Here is a 16,429-nt window from a genome sequence, read left to right as displayed (position 1 = left end):
CTTCGACCCTTCGTTGGCGCCTACCTCACCGACGCGGTTGCGTGTTCGTGCCAATTTGGTTACTCTGAACATACAGAACTGTTGCAGACCACCTCTAGTAAAGCTTGGAAGTCGTATATATCAAAATATCTCAAAAATATAAGATGGCCAGGACGACGGCGGTAAGGACATATGGACGGGCGCGGAGGACGAAAGCAGTGCTCATATCGCCTGACACGGCCCAACAAGCACCGTCATCAACCAGTTATTCATATGAAGATAAAGAAAACCAAAAACCCGATGCGAAGCCAAAACAAAAGGAGCTCAACTCCGTATTGCCAGATGATGGTGAGGAGAACCTGGTGACCTTGACGGAGAGAATCAAGGAGATCCAAATCAAGAAGCCGTGTGTAACAATAACAACAACAACAACAACAATCACCACCACCACCGAAACTAAACAACAACCAAGGAAAACAAAACGGAAACCCTCACCAGAGCCTCCCAGTACGCCATGCAAAGTCAAGCCAGAGAAGGTGAGGCCAGTCGAGCCTCATAGTCCAGCACCGTCTGATCAGCCAATCCTGTGCTGGGGCGATGTCTGTCCGCCTGGTGACCGCATCGAAAAGATTGCCGAGGCATCTTATGCGGAGGTCTACCGCATCAGCAACGAGCGCGGAACCAGCATCATCAAGGTCGTCCGTCTCGAATCCCCCATCAAGCCGCAGACCAAAGCCCAGGAAAAGTCGGGTCTGGTGGACGAGGAGCCGCATGGCGAGGATGACCTGGGCGGCGAGGTGCGCATCTCGGAGTGGCTTGCCGACATACCCGGCTTTGTGGTCTACAAAGAACGCTTTCTGGTCAAGGGCAAGGCAACCAAGGAGCTATTGGAGACGCACCAAGTCTTCCATCGCCGAATGAAAAGGAAGGACCCAGACCGGCTGCAATTCTACCCTTCACCAAGTCGATACCTCCCCGAAACCAAGTTCCTGGTCCTCGAGCTTGGAGATGCTGGTGTTTCTCTGGAGGACTTCAAATTGGACTCGATCAGTCAAGTATGGGATGTTCTGTTGCTGGTGGCCATTGCACTGGCGAGGGCCGAGTATCAGGTCGGCTTCGAGCACCGGGATCTCCACGAGGGAAACCTCTGTGTGCGTCAAGTGCGGCCTCCTAAAACGAAAGAAGACCCAGCGTCACCTATACACTTTGGCTATTCCGGCCTCGATATCACGATTCTAGACTACGGTCTCTCGCGGGCCCAAGACCCCGACATGGAGGACCCCGAGCCGATTGCGTTCGACCTCGAAAAGGATCTCAGCCTCTTCACCAGCACGCACGCCCCACAGTGTAAGGTATACCGCCAGATGCGGTCGTACATGATCAAGGGCGACCGCGCCTACCTGCCACCGCGCTTCCACAACAATCCGTACGACGGGGGGAGGATATCGTGGAGCGAGCATCACCCCTTTACGAATGTCCTGTGGCTGGCGTACGTATACGAGTATATGGCAAAGCACTTTTGCGGCGACAAGCGGGACCTTGTGGCGTTTAAAAAGACCACGCGGGAGCTCTGGGATCACCTCAACCCCGACGCGCCTCCGGATGTGCAGTCTTTCTCCAGCGCCGCCGATGTGGTGCGCTTTGTTGTCGAGGCTGGCTGGGTCACGGAAGCGCAGGTCACCAATGGTCATGGTGGAGGCGGAGATGACGAGGACGATTACCACGAGGCGAGCATCATCGAGGTGCAGGTCTCGGATAGAGATGACTCCAGGTTGCGGCGGTCACCTAGGCAGCGGCAGGACCCGTCACCTTGATTCTTGACGAACCACTCTACGTCAGGTTTCTGCATGTCTGGCTGTGGTTTCCAGCGTCACCGACCATGAGCGTTGTCTACTTTCCGTGTTGCATTGGGTCATACACTAGCATTTTCTTGTTGAGTCCCCTTTTTCTTGCATGATATTACGAGGAACGAATAGATACTCCCGTTAAAGAGCGTGTTGATATTTTGAGGTCGAGATAATGTCGATAGAGACGATGTACAAACAGAGCAGCAAATGACTTGACCGGCGACGGGTCGCAAGAGATATGAAACATAAACGGAGATATGGAAGGGGCAGACTCGCGGTTACGTGATGATATGTCTTTCTTTGGAACAAGGAGATAGGACCGCGGATTGCCCCGTAGCCTCCGTGCGCACAATCTAACACTGTCCGTGTTCGCGGGGGAGAGGGGCTTTCTTCCCCTTTCTTCTCCTTCGCGAGACACCACATCTCTGGCCACCATGTTTTTTATTCTTTGCTTTTTTGTAGTGGAGCCGGCTATCTCGGAAGTCTACTAATAAGCTTATGGACATTCCCCTGAGTTATCCGTGTTGTGGTTATATCGTGCTCATTGCCAATCCTTTGAACTTGTGAATTGGACACAACTTGTTGTTATGCAACGGCTTGCTAATGCTCAATCAACTTCATTGCTTAGCGTAGAGATGAAGAAGTAATGCAGATGCGGATGTGAGTGTGAGCCAAAGGGTTCGACTGGCTCGGACCTTTCGTCTTAACTTACCAAATGTATCTGAATAATTCCCTCGTGTATCCCAAAACAAACGGAAAAGCTCGGAGAATATCTGCACGGGAACGGTGGGGAATAAAAGAGCTATACCCGCCCATCCCAACGACACATACCTTGATCAACCCCAATTTCTTCTGCGTTACGGATTCAAGACTTTTGTCTGGAGCCCCGACAAGCCCCGAGTTACAGACGGCAAGATAGAAGACTCGACATTCTTTCCCCTTTGGATCTGTTTCGCCCAAAAAGTGACCGACCCCAACACTGCAGCCTCCCGGGAGCTCCTACCATAGAAGAAACAAATCCCCGAACCGGTCGATATTGCCTTCTGTTTGCGAAAAAAAAAACAGAGGATATCTAAGGTACCTACCTACTGTAGAAAAGTTTTCACACGTACCTTCTCTTTCAAGTATCCTGAGGTTGGAAAAGGTATTACACGTCCGAAAACGCTGGAAAGGCCTAAAGCATACTTTCCACTCGCCCTCTCTAACTAGGTACGGTAACTACCTACACAACTACCGACGGAAGTGTGTGATAATGTATACTTTGTTGTTCTGGCTCTTTGAAACATCACCGCCCATAATCGGCAGTATGAATCAAGTAAAGCTATCTTTCCTGGGCCTTTTCTTGCCTTACAAGCATATGACATTGGCTATCAGCGGGGCCACTCAAAGGGCGTCTTTCTCTTGGCATTGAAACATTTTTTCCCGCGCAAGATGCTGTAAGCCGTTGTGTGGATTTTGGTACGCTCAACAGGATCCCGTCCATCTTGGCTCATGTTTCCGTTGAACCGTTTGACTGGGGACATGTCTCCGAGAGTGGCCTGATTATCTTTATTTCTTATCCAGAGATGGGGTGCGGTGACCTTTTGCTTCTAGAAGTGAGCCCACGCGTACATAAAACACTGTTGCCCCGAACTGTCTTGCCCTGCTCATAGTCAACAGTCGACCTGCCCAAGGCGTAGTCGGGCTTGTACATAGCGAATCTAGCTGCGGACTCCGTGTACTATATCTTATATTCTTTAACTTTTTTTAAACAGCCCCCCCCCCCCCCCCCGAGCTAATCAACTCAAATGCCTCGCTCGTCTATGTTAGGACTATGGGCAAGCCTAGTCTGGATTGCCCAGGCCGGCTGCCCCTATGCAGACCCAGCAGCCTTGCGTCCTCGAGAGGAGCACACGGATGATTATCTAGCACAATTCTCGGTTGATGACCAGGACAAGTTTCTTACATCCGACGTTGGAGGTCCAATAGGGGATCAAAGAAGTCTGAAGGCTGGTGCGCGAGGCTCGACGCTTCTTGAGGACTTTGTCTTTCGTCAGAAAATAACACATTTCGATCATGAGCGTGTAAGTCAGCATTGAACATGATTCATATCACCAGAGGGCTACCTCAAGCTTCCACGGCTGAGAAACTCATATATCGACGTTATAGGTTCCAGAACGCGCCGTCCATGCCAGGGGCGCAGGCGCTCACGGCACCTTCACAAGCTATGGTGACTTTAGCAACATCACCTCGGCATCGTTTCTGAACTCTGCTGGCAAGCGGACTCCGGTGTTTGTGCGCTTCTCTACCGTGGCTGGCTCGAGAGGTAGTGCGGATAGCGCCAGGGATGTGCACGGGTTTGCCACGAGATTGTATGATGCCCGCGCACAACGACCGCACCCTTGCACAGTTTTAGTCCGCAAGGGAGTGTCTGCTTACATGCTAACTCCCACAACTCAACAGCTATACCGACGAGGGCAATTTTGGTGAGTCCTGCGAGCCTTGGGAAAATATGAGAGGGAGTTGCTGACAGTGCCCGCGGATAGATATTGTTGGAAACAATGTACCTGTTTTCTTCATACAGGACGCTATACAATTTCCTGATTTGGTTCATGCCGTCAAACCCAGCCCAGACAAGGAGATACCAACTGCAGCGACCGGTAAGCGCCCAGACTACAAGCCTAATCCTGATGCCAGTAAGCATCAGCACTGAGACGATGGTGATGACTAAAGTTTATGACCGCGCACGTAGCTCATGATTCGGCTTGGGACTTTTTCAGTCAACAATCGTAAGCGATGGTTCCTTGAAGTATTCCAGAATGGGATGATCTTTCAATACTGAATTTTGATGACAATAGAAGTTCATTACATGCTCTTTTCTGGGCCATGTCAGGCTATGGAATTCCACGATCGTATCGTCACATGGATGGGTTCGGAGTCCATACGTTCCGCATGGTCGCCGACAATGGCGAGTCGAGATTGGTCAAGTTTCACTTCAAGACCAAGCAGGGCAAAGCAAGCCTGATTTGGGAAGAGGCCCAAGTCCTGTCCGGCAAGAACCCCGACTTTCACCGGCAAGATCTTTGGGATGCTATCGAGGCTGGCCACGGTCCCGAATGGGAGTTTGGAGTCCAGGTTGTCAACGAGGAGGATGCCCTGAGGTTTGGCTTCGATATGCTCGATCCGACAAAGATCCTCCCAGAGGATCTTGTGCCTGTTCATCCTCTAGGGCTTCTCAAGCTTGATCGGAATCCCATCAACTATTTCGCCGAGACGGAGCAAATCATGGTAAGTCATTTAGACCACTTGGGACCGCAGCAACATATGGTTATTTGTCAATATCGAAGCCTAACCTTGTGACAGTTTCAACCTGGACACCTCGTCAGGGGTATCGACTTCACCGAGGATCCTCTTCTTCAGGGCCGGGTGTTTTCATACCTTGATACTCAGCTCAACCGCCACAATGGACCCAACTTTGAGCGTGAGAAATGAGCCCCAAAGGGTGTTGCTGCCCTAGCGACGATGACAGGTACTGACCTGCTTGAATCCGCAGAACTTCCCATCAACAGACCAAGGGTCACCGTCCACAACAATAATCGCGACGGTTCAGGGCAGAATTTTATTCACAAGAACATCCATCCTTGTAAGTCTCCCTGGGAGAAAACTCCCGCCTCGTTGCAGTGGCCATGTGTGCAGAGATAGTAATCGCAACTAATCCCTAACATGCATTTACCATGACAGATACACCCAGTGCCCTGAATGAGTTCCCGAAACAGGCCGATGACGACCAAGGCAGAGGCTTCATGACCGCTCCTCGGCGCAGGACCCAGGACGCAGCGCTTGTTCGTGAGCTCTCCGAGACTTTTGATGACCACTGGACGCAGCCGCGTTTGTTTTGGAACAGCATCACGCCCGCCGAGCAGCAGATTTTGGTCAACGCGATACGATTTGAGACTAGCAACATCGTGAACACGCACGTCAGGCAGAAAGTCCTTCAGCAGCTCAACCGCATTAGCGACGAACTGGCAGGGCGTGTTGCTCAAGCACTCGGCATGGAGGCGCCCGCTCCCGAGCCAGCTTTCTACCACGAAAATACCACTATAGGCTTGTCAATTTTCGGCATCAAGCTGCCCACGATCAAGACGCTCAGGGTGGGCGTCCTTGCCAGCACCGGAAACGTCGCGTCGCTCTCGCAGGCAGCTGACCTCAAGGCCCGATTCATGGGCGATGGTGTCGCGGTCGCGGTGCTAGGCGAAACACAGGTTGAAGGTGTCGACGTCACCTACTCACAATCCGATGCTACAGTCTTTGATGGCATCATCATTGCGGCCGGTGCCGAGGGTCTTGTCGCCAAGGATGCACCGGCGTCGGCACTCTTTCCCATAGGCAGGCCACAGCAACTCGTCGTTGACAGCTTCAGATGGGGCAAGCCTATTGGACTGGCCGCAGCTTCGGACGACTCGGCGAACATTTTCAGCAGCCTAGGAACGACTGGCCCTGGTGTCTTTAGTGGCGATGACCTCGGTGTGCTGGTCACCGATTTCAAGGAGGGGCTGTCGACATATAAGTTTGTTGAGAGGTTCCCGATGGACTCGTGATCGGGGAGGTCTCTTGGGTTGTGCTGGGGACTCTGACCAGCACTAACAGATTATTGACATGCTGTATACTATGTACTTTTCTTCTTCTTTTGCCAGTTGCTTCCTTGTTTTGAACTGGCCCTTGAAATTTTTCGTTTGTAGTCTCGCGGTCTTCCTCATATATCCCATTGAGGACATGTTTCTTGGTTATTTGGAGTCTTGGTTTATCTTCTCTTGTTGCGTAGAAACATGACATATGCACGACATACTTGCATTGCAGTAATACTATCCCTTCCGCATATATACGAAGTATACGCCCCTATATTCAAGTTTTTATTGCCATGGTCGCATAACCGGCCGCAGGAGATGGGGAGCTATGTGACTAGACGAATTCTGGTTAGAATTTTGGTTGGACGAGGAGAGGACGGTTGTGTCGAAAGACGGTGGCTGATTGATTTCGATCGTGCTATGGCGCCCAGCTGAGGCAAGACATGCTGTGGTTTGTTATAGCTGATGTATAAAACGTCAAATCAAGTTGGCTGCTGTGATTGTGTTTCCATGCAGTTGCGATGAAATAATTGGATTCTCAATGATCTTGATACAGAAATGTTGATGAGGGTTTCAACACAAGTGCGACCGGAATACGTCACACCTTGTGGAAAGCACGTTTTGGACGGTGGGCCAATCGCTGCCGTTCCGTTTCGAATAGATACTTGAAAATCCGCAGTTGCAATTCGACTCATTAACAACGCATTGGAATCAGCTTATGATCTTTCAACTGAAAGCGAAAGAAACAGAAAAGGGAAAATACGAGAGTTGAACAGAAAAATAAGAATAAAAACGAAATCCATAACACAAATATTGGTTCGCAACCGCTCACATAGAAAAGAAAAGAAGCAAAAGCAAAAATGAAGGCCTACTTCTACGACGACCTTCCAGTGGGTCCCCTCTCATCTCAGTTGTCACCCCTCTCACCCTCACAAAAGCTAACCATCACCCACCTCCATCCCTCCCTCCAGGGCGACCAGCGCGAGCCGCACGACTCGGGCAAGGCGGTAGACACCGACGGCCTCGCCAGCATCGGCGTGCTCTACTTCCATCTGCCCGACGTGTCGTCGGTGGACTCGCTGGCGGCGTCGCGGGGCTACCGCAACCGCGACGAGATCACCGTGTCGCCCGAGAAGATGGGCGACGCCTACGAAGACAAGGTCAAATCCTTCTTCTCGGAGCACCTGCACGAGGATGAGGAGATTAGGTACATTCGCGACGGCCACGGCTACTTTGACGTCCGCGACCGCGCCGACCGCTGGGTCCGGATCCATCTGGACAAGGGAGACCTCATCATCCTGCCTGCGGGTATCTATCATCGGTTTACCACGGATGATAGCAACGTACGTTTTTCTTCTTCTTTGTGGTTCTTGTTGCTGTCGAGCTAAAGTATCAAACAAGCTAACGCAAATATTCACACGTCCCTGTTTACACCTTACCTAAAGTACATTCAAGCCATGAGACTGTTCAAAGATGAGCCCAAGTGGACACCCCTGAACCGTGTACCGGAGCTCGAAGACAACGAGCATAGGAAGAAGTATGTCGACGAGTTCCTCGAAGGCTGCTCGCGTTCATGAATGTCATTTTGTTCACTATAGTCAAGGTAACTACCTAAGGTATACAGGAAAAAAAAAGACATAAGTTTCTTTTCTGTGTCCAGTCAGTCCCCTATCCATCAGCCAGTCCAGGCATAGTGACTCGGCGACCCCATGTCGTCTTTACTCGCCATCTCTGAACTTTCCATCAGCCGTGAGCACCCCCATCTCGTACCTCTGGGCACTCAAGCCTGCAGTCATCCCTCTCACCCAATCGATCCCGCCCTTCAACCACACCTCATAATCAGGCCTCATCCACTTCTTCTCCAACCATTCCTTGTCGTCTGTCGACAGCACAAGGTTCAAGGTCAGCGTCTACCCGCCCTCGGGCATGGGGAACTGTTGGAGGTATCCAGATAGTTTGCTTACTGCTACACAGCGTATTGATAAACGCTTGTATATCCTATGTTAGTGTGTGTATATATTCAAGGCTCATATATCGTCAGTAGTGGAACTTCAGACTTACAGACAGATATTCTACGGGCCATCGCCAAACATACGCTGACCGTCGGCTAGATGCGCACTATTTCTTGACCAAACAGTTATTTTGGGGAGAACTTCAGCAATAATTTGACAAATCCGAACGCCTTGGCTTCGCCAAAAGTTTACTCTAGTTCTAGACGCCCTGTATCATTATTCATAATATGTATTGGAGAACAGATAAATGTATGATGCAGCCGCGCCTTCCATGCAGAAAAATGAAAACCTTATAGTTTTTGAACCAAAGACAAAGTTTCATGCAGAACCGATAGTTTGAAATGCTGCCCAAAGGCGTCTAGTAGATGTTCATACTGACGCAACCCATAACGCGCAGGCTTTGAGAAAAGAAACCAACAAACCATGTTTGAAAAGACCCAAATAGAACAAGAAACACTTAAACGCAAAATCAGCAATCATAATCCTGGCAGAGGCTGTTCCTGACGGGCTCCATCGCCAGCACCAGCGGCTATGAACTCGCGTGGGGGCACCTCTTCTGCCGTGTCCTCCCTGGCGGCAGCGGGGCCCTCAAACATCCTTCTCCAAAACATTGGCGGGTCGAGCGGCCTCGAGCCGCCGTGTAGTGGCGGGTAGACGTCTGCAAAAAAGTACCAGATGTGGCCGATGACGACGCCCATGATCTCGTCCTTGGGCACGGTGCCGTGCAGAACCAGGCTGAAGCCCATCAGGACCCAGGGCAGGTAGGGCGCAGTGAAGACGAGGAGGCCTAGGAAGCTGAGGCGGACATCCGGGTTGCGGCGCGACCAGATGTAGACGAGGGTCGACGACAGCGGGTGGCCGAGGAAGGGCATCGAGACCAGGGGCGAGATGATGAGGAGCGACGTCATGGCATACAGCAGCAGCCATGAGAAGTGGGCGGAGCGGCCGGATGACTCCTCGAGAAGGCGGCAGTACCGCTGCATAAAGTAGATGTGAAACATGAGGTCGAGGGAAAAGGGCCCGAAGTAGAAGAATGTCGTGAGTAGGCGCCAATACTGTTTGAAAGAGAGTTTTCCCTTGGTTAGCTGGATGCATCCCGACCTAGGTAAGCTTGAAATTTGGGGAGCTATAACATACTTGGTTGTTTGCAAATACTGCGCGGAAGCTGTAGAAGAGCTGAAAGGCGTTTACCCATTTGAACTGCACCAGAGCGCTGGTGAGGACCGTTGCAGTCGTCCACCACCGCGTGCATACGGGCATGTCCCAAAACCACTCCTCCAATGGAAACCGGCCATTGTCTCCCATCATCTGATCCATTTTGGGCGGTTGATAGAAAAAAAAAAGACAGAGCTTCAAGATGATTGATTGATAAACGCTGTATAAGTTGATAACGCAAGGCGTCTCTGTATGTTTGCTATTTGGAGGAAACAGCTCGATGTCTCGTTGCGCAAGTGGAGTTGTCGTCGGTTGGATCGCCAAATCTATCGACGACGTGCTGAGGGAGATACACGGCGCCTTTGCTTAAATTTCAAAGGAAAAAAAAAAGAGGACAAAGCAAAAAAAGACAAAGCAGCAAGCAAGAAAAACGGTTTCAACCACCTAGAACGGCAGGAACAGTGTACATGACAATTGATTACGGTCGCGGTCCGGGTGCAACAAATTGTCTATATGTGGCCTTTCGCCGACGTCAAGGTATCTATCGCTCACTTGCAACTGTGACGGAATTGAGCGGACCCCGCGTGAATATGTAAGCAGTGCGTAATAGCATGCGCACTCATTAAAGTTACTGTGCGGCATCTTCCTTGGCAAGCTTGGGAAACCCGCAAGGGTACCTGCACTTCAGAATCTTGTCAGATTACAGGCCTGGCACGTCCAAATCCACCTTTCCCGACAAACCGCTCTTCATATATATACGTATGTATATATATCACAGTTTAGTTGACATTCGCGCATTGGCTTCTTCAATATATATATATATATATATATATATAATTTTAAACTGTTAACTTACTCTTGAACGTTGATTTACTTCGTTGCGTCTGTAACCTAATCGTCCTTGAATCTATATAAAATAACCTGACCGAACAACCGATTGTTTCGGAAAGCGTCGGCGGAGTAAGGAGTTGCGTGGTGGTTATTCCTTCCGAATAACTTCACTTTTTTTACGCTAAAATCGACGCTAAAGCTCTCGACCAGTTGCGCTTCGAGTTTGCCAGATCCTCCAATAGGAGCAAAGCAGGTTAAGCCAATGAGAGGCCGAGAAACTTTCCCTGCACGGCGAGGTAGAGTAAAGAACACTAGTGACGTTCAAAGCACGTGGTGAGCGAAGCGAACCACGCACTCCTCACTCCGCTAAATAACCTGGGAGTGAGCATGTTTGTCGCCATTCCGTACTTCGGTAACGGCCATCTGGAGACCTAGACCGCTGTGGGCAACTGTTTTCCGCTTGCCAAGTGGGTGAGAGTGTCGGCGCGTTTGGTGTACGGAGCATCCATTACATTCAGATCAGTACCGGCTCGTCCGGGAGCTCGTTGTTTTTTTTCTTCTTCTTTTTTTTTCCTCCTGACATCTTCGTCTCGAAATCTGATCTGGATTAAATATGTCTTCCGACACGCAAACCCCGGCAAAAACACTGTGACCGCATCGCCTGCGGAAAAGACCAAAGTTATCTGTAGAAACATTGAACGCTGGCGCAAACCAAGCAAGGTATATCCCTTGCCCGTAGCATTTGCTTTCTACATCTCATTCTAAGTGTCATTCAAGATCAAGGTCACGATCCGTCGCAATGCCGGACAGGATGCAACTCCCTGGCGCCAAACGCGTGCAATGCTCGAGACACGTGAGAGCGCCTCCATGTCAAATGGTTCCTGAACATTGATGGAGCAGCAAACAAAGTTGCGATATTGCTACATATTCATTATCGTCATAGTCTGCTGAACGCCCCGGATCGGTCAAGCCGAGTGCAGCTCGGTTGATTTTCAGCCACGGGCTCACAAAACAACCACCTACCGGTATACCACATTCTACGCTACTCTTCATAGCACCACCTGCACCAAGAAGACTCACTACCCACATCGAGACCTCTCGGATTCGGCAAGAACTAAATCTACTGGCAATGCGCGCAAACTTCTTCAGTCGAGACAAAGATGGCCGGTCCGAACTTGGAATAAGTATACCGTTGTTACGACGTGACACGGCACCCGGTGGTGTCGTATCCCATAATGGACAACTGAAAAAAGGTGTTGGGACCCGACAAGCTACGGTGAATTCAGTCGCAGGTACATCTCATTATTGGATTGTTGACTTGACAGCTTGGGGGTTATATCGTCGGGGCAGATGTGACAGTTGGATTGCACACGGCCATTGGCGCCTGCCAACCATCCGACCCACTTTTACAACCGCCATACTGAGGAAGGAGGGAATGAGGCGTGTCAAGGCAACTGGATCTATCGATTAGATAGATTATGTGAGAAACAAGCATTCGTGTATCAACGCGTAGGCGAAGCTGGGAGTTTTCTCTTCTTTCTTTTTCTTTCGCCCCATCAATTGTAGATTTTCACACGAGAAAACCATTTCGCGGCTTTGGTACCCGGAAGTGACTGCTGATTAACCAAAAGTGACCCCTTGTCAAAATCAGCGGCTGGTGGGGGTGTCAATTAACAGAAACGCGCTAGGTCGTGGTAAGTCGCGTTGCCAGCCCCCTGATTTTCGCATCCAGCGCGTGTGCCCATATTGAAGATATCGATTACAATTACCCCAAGCGCTTTGCACTTGCGGTACTCTTTTCTTTGTACCATTCACTCAACCATCTATCCTCCGAATTGACCTTCCGTAACATCTCATTTACCAACAAACAAACCAAACACTCACTCGATCTATCCGACTGGCTTCCAAGAAGGGCGCCACATATCTGCCCCTGTTTAATTTGCAATTAAAGAGTTCCCCCAGCTCCTCCCGCCTTAATCGGCTCGAACAAGTACCACAGCCAAGCTACCATCGAGCTCGCTCTCACATAGCTCAGGCCGAGCGCCCACCCAACCCAGAAACCATATAGAAACCGACATAAAAATGCCACCACAAAAAGTAAAGAAGGCAGGGGCCAAAAAAACCGTCCCAGGCGCATCAAGAGACAGCGGGGTAATGCGTACGTTCCGATTCATTCTCTCGCATCGTGTGTGTGTATATCTAATTCCAGACCAAAACTAACTCCAATCCCTCTCTTGACAAAACAGCTGGCGACCCGATCCCACAAAAGAAGTCGAGACGCTATCGCCCGGGCACCCTCGCTCTGCGCGAGATCAGGCGTTACCAAAAGAGCACCGACCTGCTTATGCGCAAGCTTCCCTTTGCCCGCCTGGTGCGCGAGGTCGCACTCAGCGTCCGCCCCGTCGACGAGGGCTTCAGGTGGCAGTCTCACGCAATCCTGGCCCTGCAGGAGGCCGCCGAGGCCTTTTTGGTCAAGCTGTTTGAGGACACGAACCTGTGCGCCATCCACGCCAAGCGCGTCACCATCATGCAAAAGGATATACAGCTTGCCAGGCGGATACGTGCCGATGGCATTTGAGGGACAGATGCTTCTTTTTCTTTTTCTCTTTCTTTTTTTACCTTTGTTTTCAAAAACATGTTGAGATACCCAGGATCGTCGGTGGTCTTGCTCGCGGTGGTGTGGGCTTCCGTGGACTGACTTGATTTAAGAGTAGGCTACATTATTTACAGCTGCCTCGCTTAATTGGACAAGCTGGATGAGCGATTCTCATGGTGGCGCAGGGCGTTGTTTGGAGTTATTTTTTGGGGTCAATGTCTAACCGGTGCATACGCAATGTTGACTGGCGTTATTGGATGGCTTTATATTTTTTTACTTCTTATTTTCTACATTGTATGTAATTTACGGCTTTGATATTTGGGGTGTCGCATGGCGATGAGCTGCGGATAGTTTACGGTATAAAACGTAATATACTCATATCGTGAAGTTACTCTGGGGACTGCTTTTCTTAAAACCATTTATTGAATTCCGAGGAATCGAGTTTAACTCTTCAAGTACGTTATCCGTACTAGGTGTCAACTATCTAACGCATTGATCATTTATATACTTGTGAAGATAGTGCCAACATTGCAATGCTACATGCGCAACTCTCCGATGGGTAGTATGTCCACAGATTGAAACATTTGCATGTCGCTAGGTGAGAAACGATAGCTATTCTGAAGCAGATCAAATAGCAGTCGCGCAATGGGATTTCACGTCCCTGAACTTAGGCAGCAGCCGCCATGCTGCCGCGGCCCAGAGCCGCGCCCTCGCGCTCGATAAGCGACTCGGTGAAGCAGCCGGTCGGGGCAGTGCCCAAGGCCATGATCTCCTTGGCGGCCTGCTCGATGCCGAGTTGGGCATCGGTCCACAGCGGCTGCGCCTGGGCCTCGGAACCCTCCTCGCCGACACCGATGAAGCCGCCCTCGGCAGCCCACTCTGAGGTGCGCTTGATGCCGAGCTTGGTCCAGATAGCGTCGACGGCAACGACGAGGTCGTCACGGAACTCCTTGACGTGGCCGGGAGTGGGGGTGACGCGCAGTCTCTCCTGGCCGACGGGCACGGTCGGGTAGTTGATGGACTGTACGTAGATCTGGTAGTCAGACAGCAGCATGTCCGAGGCGCGCTTTGCGAGCTCGGCGTTGCCAACGAGGATCGGGATGATGTGAGACGGGTTCGGGATGACGGGGATATCTCGATGTTGAAGAGCCTCCTTGACGGCGCGCGTGTGCAGCTGCTGCAGCCTGCGGTCGCCGTCGTGCTCCATCTGGTATTCAATGGCGGCGCGAGCACCGGCCATGGTCGCAGGCGGAAGAGAGGTGGTGAAGATGAAGCCTGGCGCGAGCGAGCGGATCATGTCGATGAGCTTGGCCGAACCGGCGATGTAGCCGCCAACGCAGCCGTAAGCTTTGCCAAGCGTTCCGGTGATAATATCGATACGGTCCATGATGGTGCCGCGGGGCCGGCCGGCCTTATGGGCCTCAAAGTCGAGGTGCTCAGCCACGCCGGCTCCGTGTGGGCCGTACATACCAACGGCGTGAACTTCGTCGAGGAAGGTGATAGCACCATACTTGTCGGCCAAATCGCAAATCTCCTCAATGGGGCCGATGGAGCCGCACATGCTGTAAACTGACTCAAAGGCGATGATCTTGGGCACATGTAGCGGCAGGGATGCCAGCTTGGCCTCGAGGTCCGCTACGTCGTTGTGCTTGAAGACGATTTTCTTGGTGCCGGAATGGCGGATACCCTGGATCATGGAAGCATGGTTTAGGCTGTCCGACAGGATCACACAATCCGGCATTTTGCTACCCAGAGTGGCGAGTGTGGCATCGTTGGCAACATAGCAGGAGCTGAAAACCAGCGCAGAATCCTTGGCGTGCAACTTGGCGATGGTACCCTCGAGCTCGACAGCGTGGCGGTTGTGGCCAGAGATGTTGCGAGTACCACCGGCGCCAGCACCGTACTCATCGAGCGTCTCGTGCATCTTGGACAAGACCCTGGGGTTGCGGCCCATGCCCAGGTAGTCGTTGGCGCACCAAACGGTCACCTTGTCCTCCTTGTCCGACATGTGAGCGCGGGGGAACTCCTTGGCCAGGCGGTTGATGTTGTTGAAGTAGCGGTACGATTTGTCCTTGTGCTTCTTCTGCAGTTCGGATTCGTAGAATCGCTCATAGGAAAACTTCTTGCCCGGGTGGCCGGCGGCCGGGGAGGCGTTCGCGGCGGGGTTCGACGAGGCGGCGGATCGGCCGGAAGCAGCCTTGGGCGGGAAGGGCACTATTCTCAAAGGGAAGCACGTCAGCGCCGGTTTGCAACTATGCGAATGCAAAGGGATTGAAGGGGATTGAACCAATTGGCTGGCTACTTACCGTTCTCGCGAGAAGCAACGACAGGCCCGTCAACGGCCCTAGCATCCTGGCTCCGCGAAGTGTGTATCTTGGCCAGGCCGACGGGCAGCTTCGTACCCGCCTTAGCCGACTGGACAGCCATTGCCTGGCCCATGACGGGGCACCGGTGCGCCAGCAGCTGCAGCTTGGAGATGGTACCACCACATGGTGACACACGGGGCCTGGCCGGTGCAGATGCTGTCGAGAGCTGCCGCAGAGTGGCCGGCGACGCCTTCTTGAGGAAGGGGCACAAGGCCTTGGACTGACGAAGTACGGCGTCCATGATTGGTTTTCTTCTTCTTTCTTTTTCTTCTTCTCTTGTTTGGGTTTCTTTTTCTGTTTTCTTCTTGTTCGTTTCAAAACCTCGGTTTGACTGGGGGAACAGAAAAAAAGTTGTGCCGTTTAGAAAACGACAAATTTCGCTTTCGCAGGTGTCAGTCAGCGAAGTGGCGGTTGCTTTGAGTCAAGGGGTCGATCAGAAGAAGGGGAAGGATCGGTTCGGTCTACACACGGGTTTCTGAAGGTACCGTACAGTTGTGCGTGCGCAAGCTAAACGGCTTGTTTGGTGGGCCCGGGTCCGGGATTACTACCACCTACCTCAGGCGATCGAGAACTAAGGACTGCGGAGTAGGAGCAACACATCAAAGCCCGAGGCCAATCAATGCTAAGGTCCAGTATTTTTCTAGGCCAAGGGATTTGGATTTGGATTTGGCTGAGTGGTCAGCAGGAAAGAGGCGGCGATTCTTTTTACTCTTCTTTGTCATTGCAGAGTAATTATTCTATTTCACCGTTAGTCAACCTGACGATTGGTGGGGCGCCATCTTGCACCCCGGATCAGCTCACCTCTAAACTAAATAGAATAGAGTGCACTACTCCGTGGTGTCCGGTAGAAATTTTCTTCCTATTTTTCTGTCAAACTTTGAGTCTGCTTTGTCTGCCCAATCAATATCTAGGTGCGTCCCTGTGCCCTTTTTTTCAAGTAAACAAATCTTGGTTGTTACGCCATCTCCGGGCTATGTGTGAATCCCGAATTCCACTTCCAAAACTACATTCGTACTTGTTTTTTTGTTCTCCTTCGTGT

The 16,429-nt window shown here is 51.3% G+C and overlaps 7 protein-coding genes across 7 annotated transcripts; 4 read left to right on the top strand and 3 right to left on the bottom strand.

Annotated features, from left to right (window-relative positions):
- The first annotated feature begins 63 nt into the window (after positions 1 to 63).
- MGG_06441 (haspin protein kinase) lies at positions 64 to 2,184 on the top strand. Its single transcript, XM_003717079.1, has one exon. It carries the CDS (start codon positions 144 to 146, stop codon positions 1,791 to 1,793), a length of 1,650 nt encoding a protein of 549 aa, XP_003717127.1. The 5' UTR covers positions 64 to 143; the 3' UTR covers positions 1,794 to 2,184.
- A 1,429-nt stretch (positions 2,185 to 3,613) lies between these two features.
- On the top strand, positions 3,614 to 6,588 carry MGG_06442 (catalase-3; the record flags this gene model as incomplete). The annotated part of the gene is made up of 9 exons (XM_003717078.1): positions 3,614 to 3,889; positions 3,975 to 4,177; positions 4,269 to 4,291; positions 4,352 to 4,465; positions 4,558 to 4,594; positions 4,664 to 5,093; positions 5,169 to 5,286; positions 5,359 to 5,448; positions 5,547 to 6,588. The coding sequence occupies 9 exons, from the start codon at positions 3,614 to 3,616 to the stop codon at positions 6,401 to 6,403; spliced, it is 2,148 nt and encodes a 715-aa protein (XP_003717126.1). The 3' UTR covers positions 6,404 to 6,588.
- Positions 6,589 to 7,108: 520 nt separating this feature from the next.
- On the top strand, positions 7,109 to 8,062 carry MGG_06443 (1,2-dihydroxy-3-keto-5-methylthiopentene dioxygenase 2). The gene is made up of 3 exons (XM_003717077.1): positions 7,109 to 7,320; positions 7,402 to 7,773; positions 7,876 to 8,062. The coding sequence occupies exons 1-3, from the start codon at positions 7,291 to 7,293 to the stop codon at positions 8,005 to 8,007; spliced, it is 534 nt and encodes a 177-aa protein (XP_003717125.1). The 5' UTR covers positions 7,109 to 7,290; the 3' UTR covers positions 8,008 to 8,062.
- An 18-nt stretch (positions 8,063 to 8,080) lies between these two features.
- On the bottom strand, positions 8,081 to 8,513 carry MGG_17183 (uncharacterized protein; the record flags this gene model as incomplete). Its single annotated transcript, XM_003717076.1, has 2 exons — positions 8,081 to 8,309; positions 8,492 to 8,513. The coding sequence occupies 2 exons, from the start codon at positions 8,511 to 8,513 to the stop codon at positions 8,149 to 8,151; spliced, it is 183 nt and encodes a 60-aa protein (XP_003717124.1). The 3' UTR covers positions 8,081 to 8,148.
- Positions 8,514 to 8,536: 23 nt separating this feature from the next.
- Positions 8,537 to 10,149, bottom strand: MGG_06444 (derlin-2.1). Its single transcript, XM_003717075.1, has 2 exons — positions 9,580 to 10,149; positions 8,537 to 9,497 (listed from the first exon to the last, which is right to left on the bottom strand). Exons 1-2 carry the CDS (start codon positions 9,757 to 9,759, stop codon positions 8,919 to 8,921), a joined length of 759 nt encoding a protein of 252 aa, XP_003717123.1. The 5' UTR covers positions 9,760 to 10,149; the 3' UTR covers positions 8,537 to 8,918.
- Positions 10,150 to 11,927: 1,778 nt separating this feature from the next.
- On the top strand, positions 11,928 to 13,423 carry MGG_06445 (histone H3-like centromeric protein cse-4). Its single transcript, XM_003717074.1, has 2 exons — positions 11,928 to 12,586; positions 12,675 to 13,423. The coding sequence occupies exons 1-2, from the start codon at positions 12,511 to 12,513 to the stop codon at positions 13,004 to 13,006; spliced, it is 408 nt and encodes a 135-aa protein (XP_003717122.1). The 5' UTR covers positions 11,928 to 12,510; the 3' UTR covers positions 13,007 to 13,423.
- A 2-nt stretch (positions 13,424 to 13,425) lies between these two features.
- Positions 13,426 to 15,772, bottom strand: MGG_06446 (5-aminolevulinate synthase). The gene is made up of 2 exons (XM_003717073.1): positions 15,331 to 15,772; positions 13,426 to 15,238 (listed from the first exon to the last, which is right to left on the bottom strand). The coding sequence occupies exons 1-2, from the start codon at positions 15,629 to 15,631 to the stop codon at positions 13,692 to 13,694; spliced, it is 1,848 nt and encodes a 615-aa protein (XP_003717121.1). The 5' UTR covers positions 15,632 to 15,772; the 3' UTR covers positions 13,426 to 13,691.
- Positions 15,773 to 16,429: the final 657 nt, after the last annotated feature.

Source organism: Pyricularia oryzae, chromosome 4, assembly GCF_000002495.2.
Source record: "Pyricularia oryzae 70-15 chromosome 4, whole genome shotgun sequence".
Taxonomy (NCBI): domain Eukaryota; kingdom Fungi; phylum Ascomycota; class Sordariomycetes; order Magnaporthales; family Pyriculariaceae; genus Pyricularia; species Pyricularia oryzae.
The sequence above is the reverse complement of the archived record's forward strand: the minus strand, read 5'-3'. Positions and strand labels throughout refer to the sequence as shown.

What these genes read in the sequence shown, in the direction of transcription:
- MGG_06444 (XM_003717075.1), bottom strand. Translation starts at nt 9,759, where the DNA reads ATGGATCAGATGATGGGAGACAATGGCCGGTTTCCATTGGAGGAGTGG. An exon ending in CAGTATTTGCAAACAACCAA is followed by an intron (nt 9,498 to 9,579) that starts GTATGTTATAGC and finishes TCTTTCAAACAG; the next exon opens with TATTGGCGCCTACTCACGAC.
- MGG_06443 (XM_003717077.1), top strand. Translation starts at nt 7,291, where the DNA reads ATGAAGGCCTACTTCTACGACGACCTTCCA. An exon ending in ACTTCTACGACGACCTTCCA is followed by an intron (nt 7,321 to 7,401) that starts GTGGGTCCCCTC and finishes CCCTCCCTCCAG; the next exon opens with GGCGACCAGCGCGAGCCGCA. An exon ending in TTACCACGGATGATAGCAAC is followed by an intron (nt 7,774 to 7,875) that starts GTACGTTTTTCT and finishes CCTTACCTAAAG; the next exon opens with TACATTCAAGCCATGAGACT.
- MGG_06446 (XM_003717073.1), bottom strand. Translation starts at nt 15,631, where the DNA reads ATGGACGCCGTACTTCGTCAGTCCAAGGCCTTGTGCCCCTTCCTCAAG. An exon ending in CGTTGCTTCTCGCGAGAACG is followed by an intron (nt 15,239 to 15,330) that starts GTAAGTAGCCAG and finishes CTTTGAGAATAG; the next exon opens with TGCCCTTCCCGCCCAAGGCT.
- MGG_06441 (XM_003717079.1), top strand. Translation starts at nt 144, where the DNA reads ATGGCCAGGACGACGGCGGTAAGGACATATGGACGGGCGCGGAGGACG.
- MGG_06445 (XM_003717074.1), top strand. Translation starts at nt 12,511, where the DNA reads ATGCCACCACAAAAAGTAAAGAAGGCAGGGGCCAAAAAAACCGTCCCA. An exon ending in AAGAGACAGCGGGGTAATGC is followed by an intron (nt 12,587 to 12,674) that starts GTACGTTCCGAT and finishes TTGACAAAACAG; the next exon opens with CTGGCGACCCGATCCCACAA.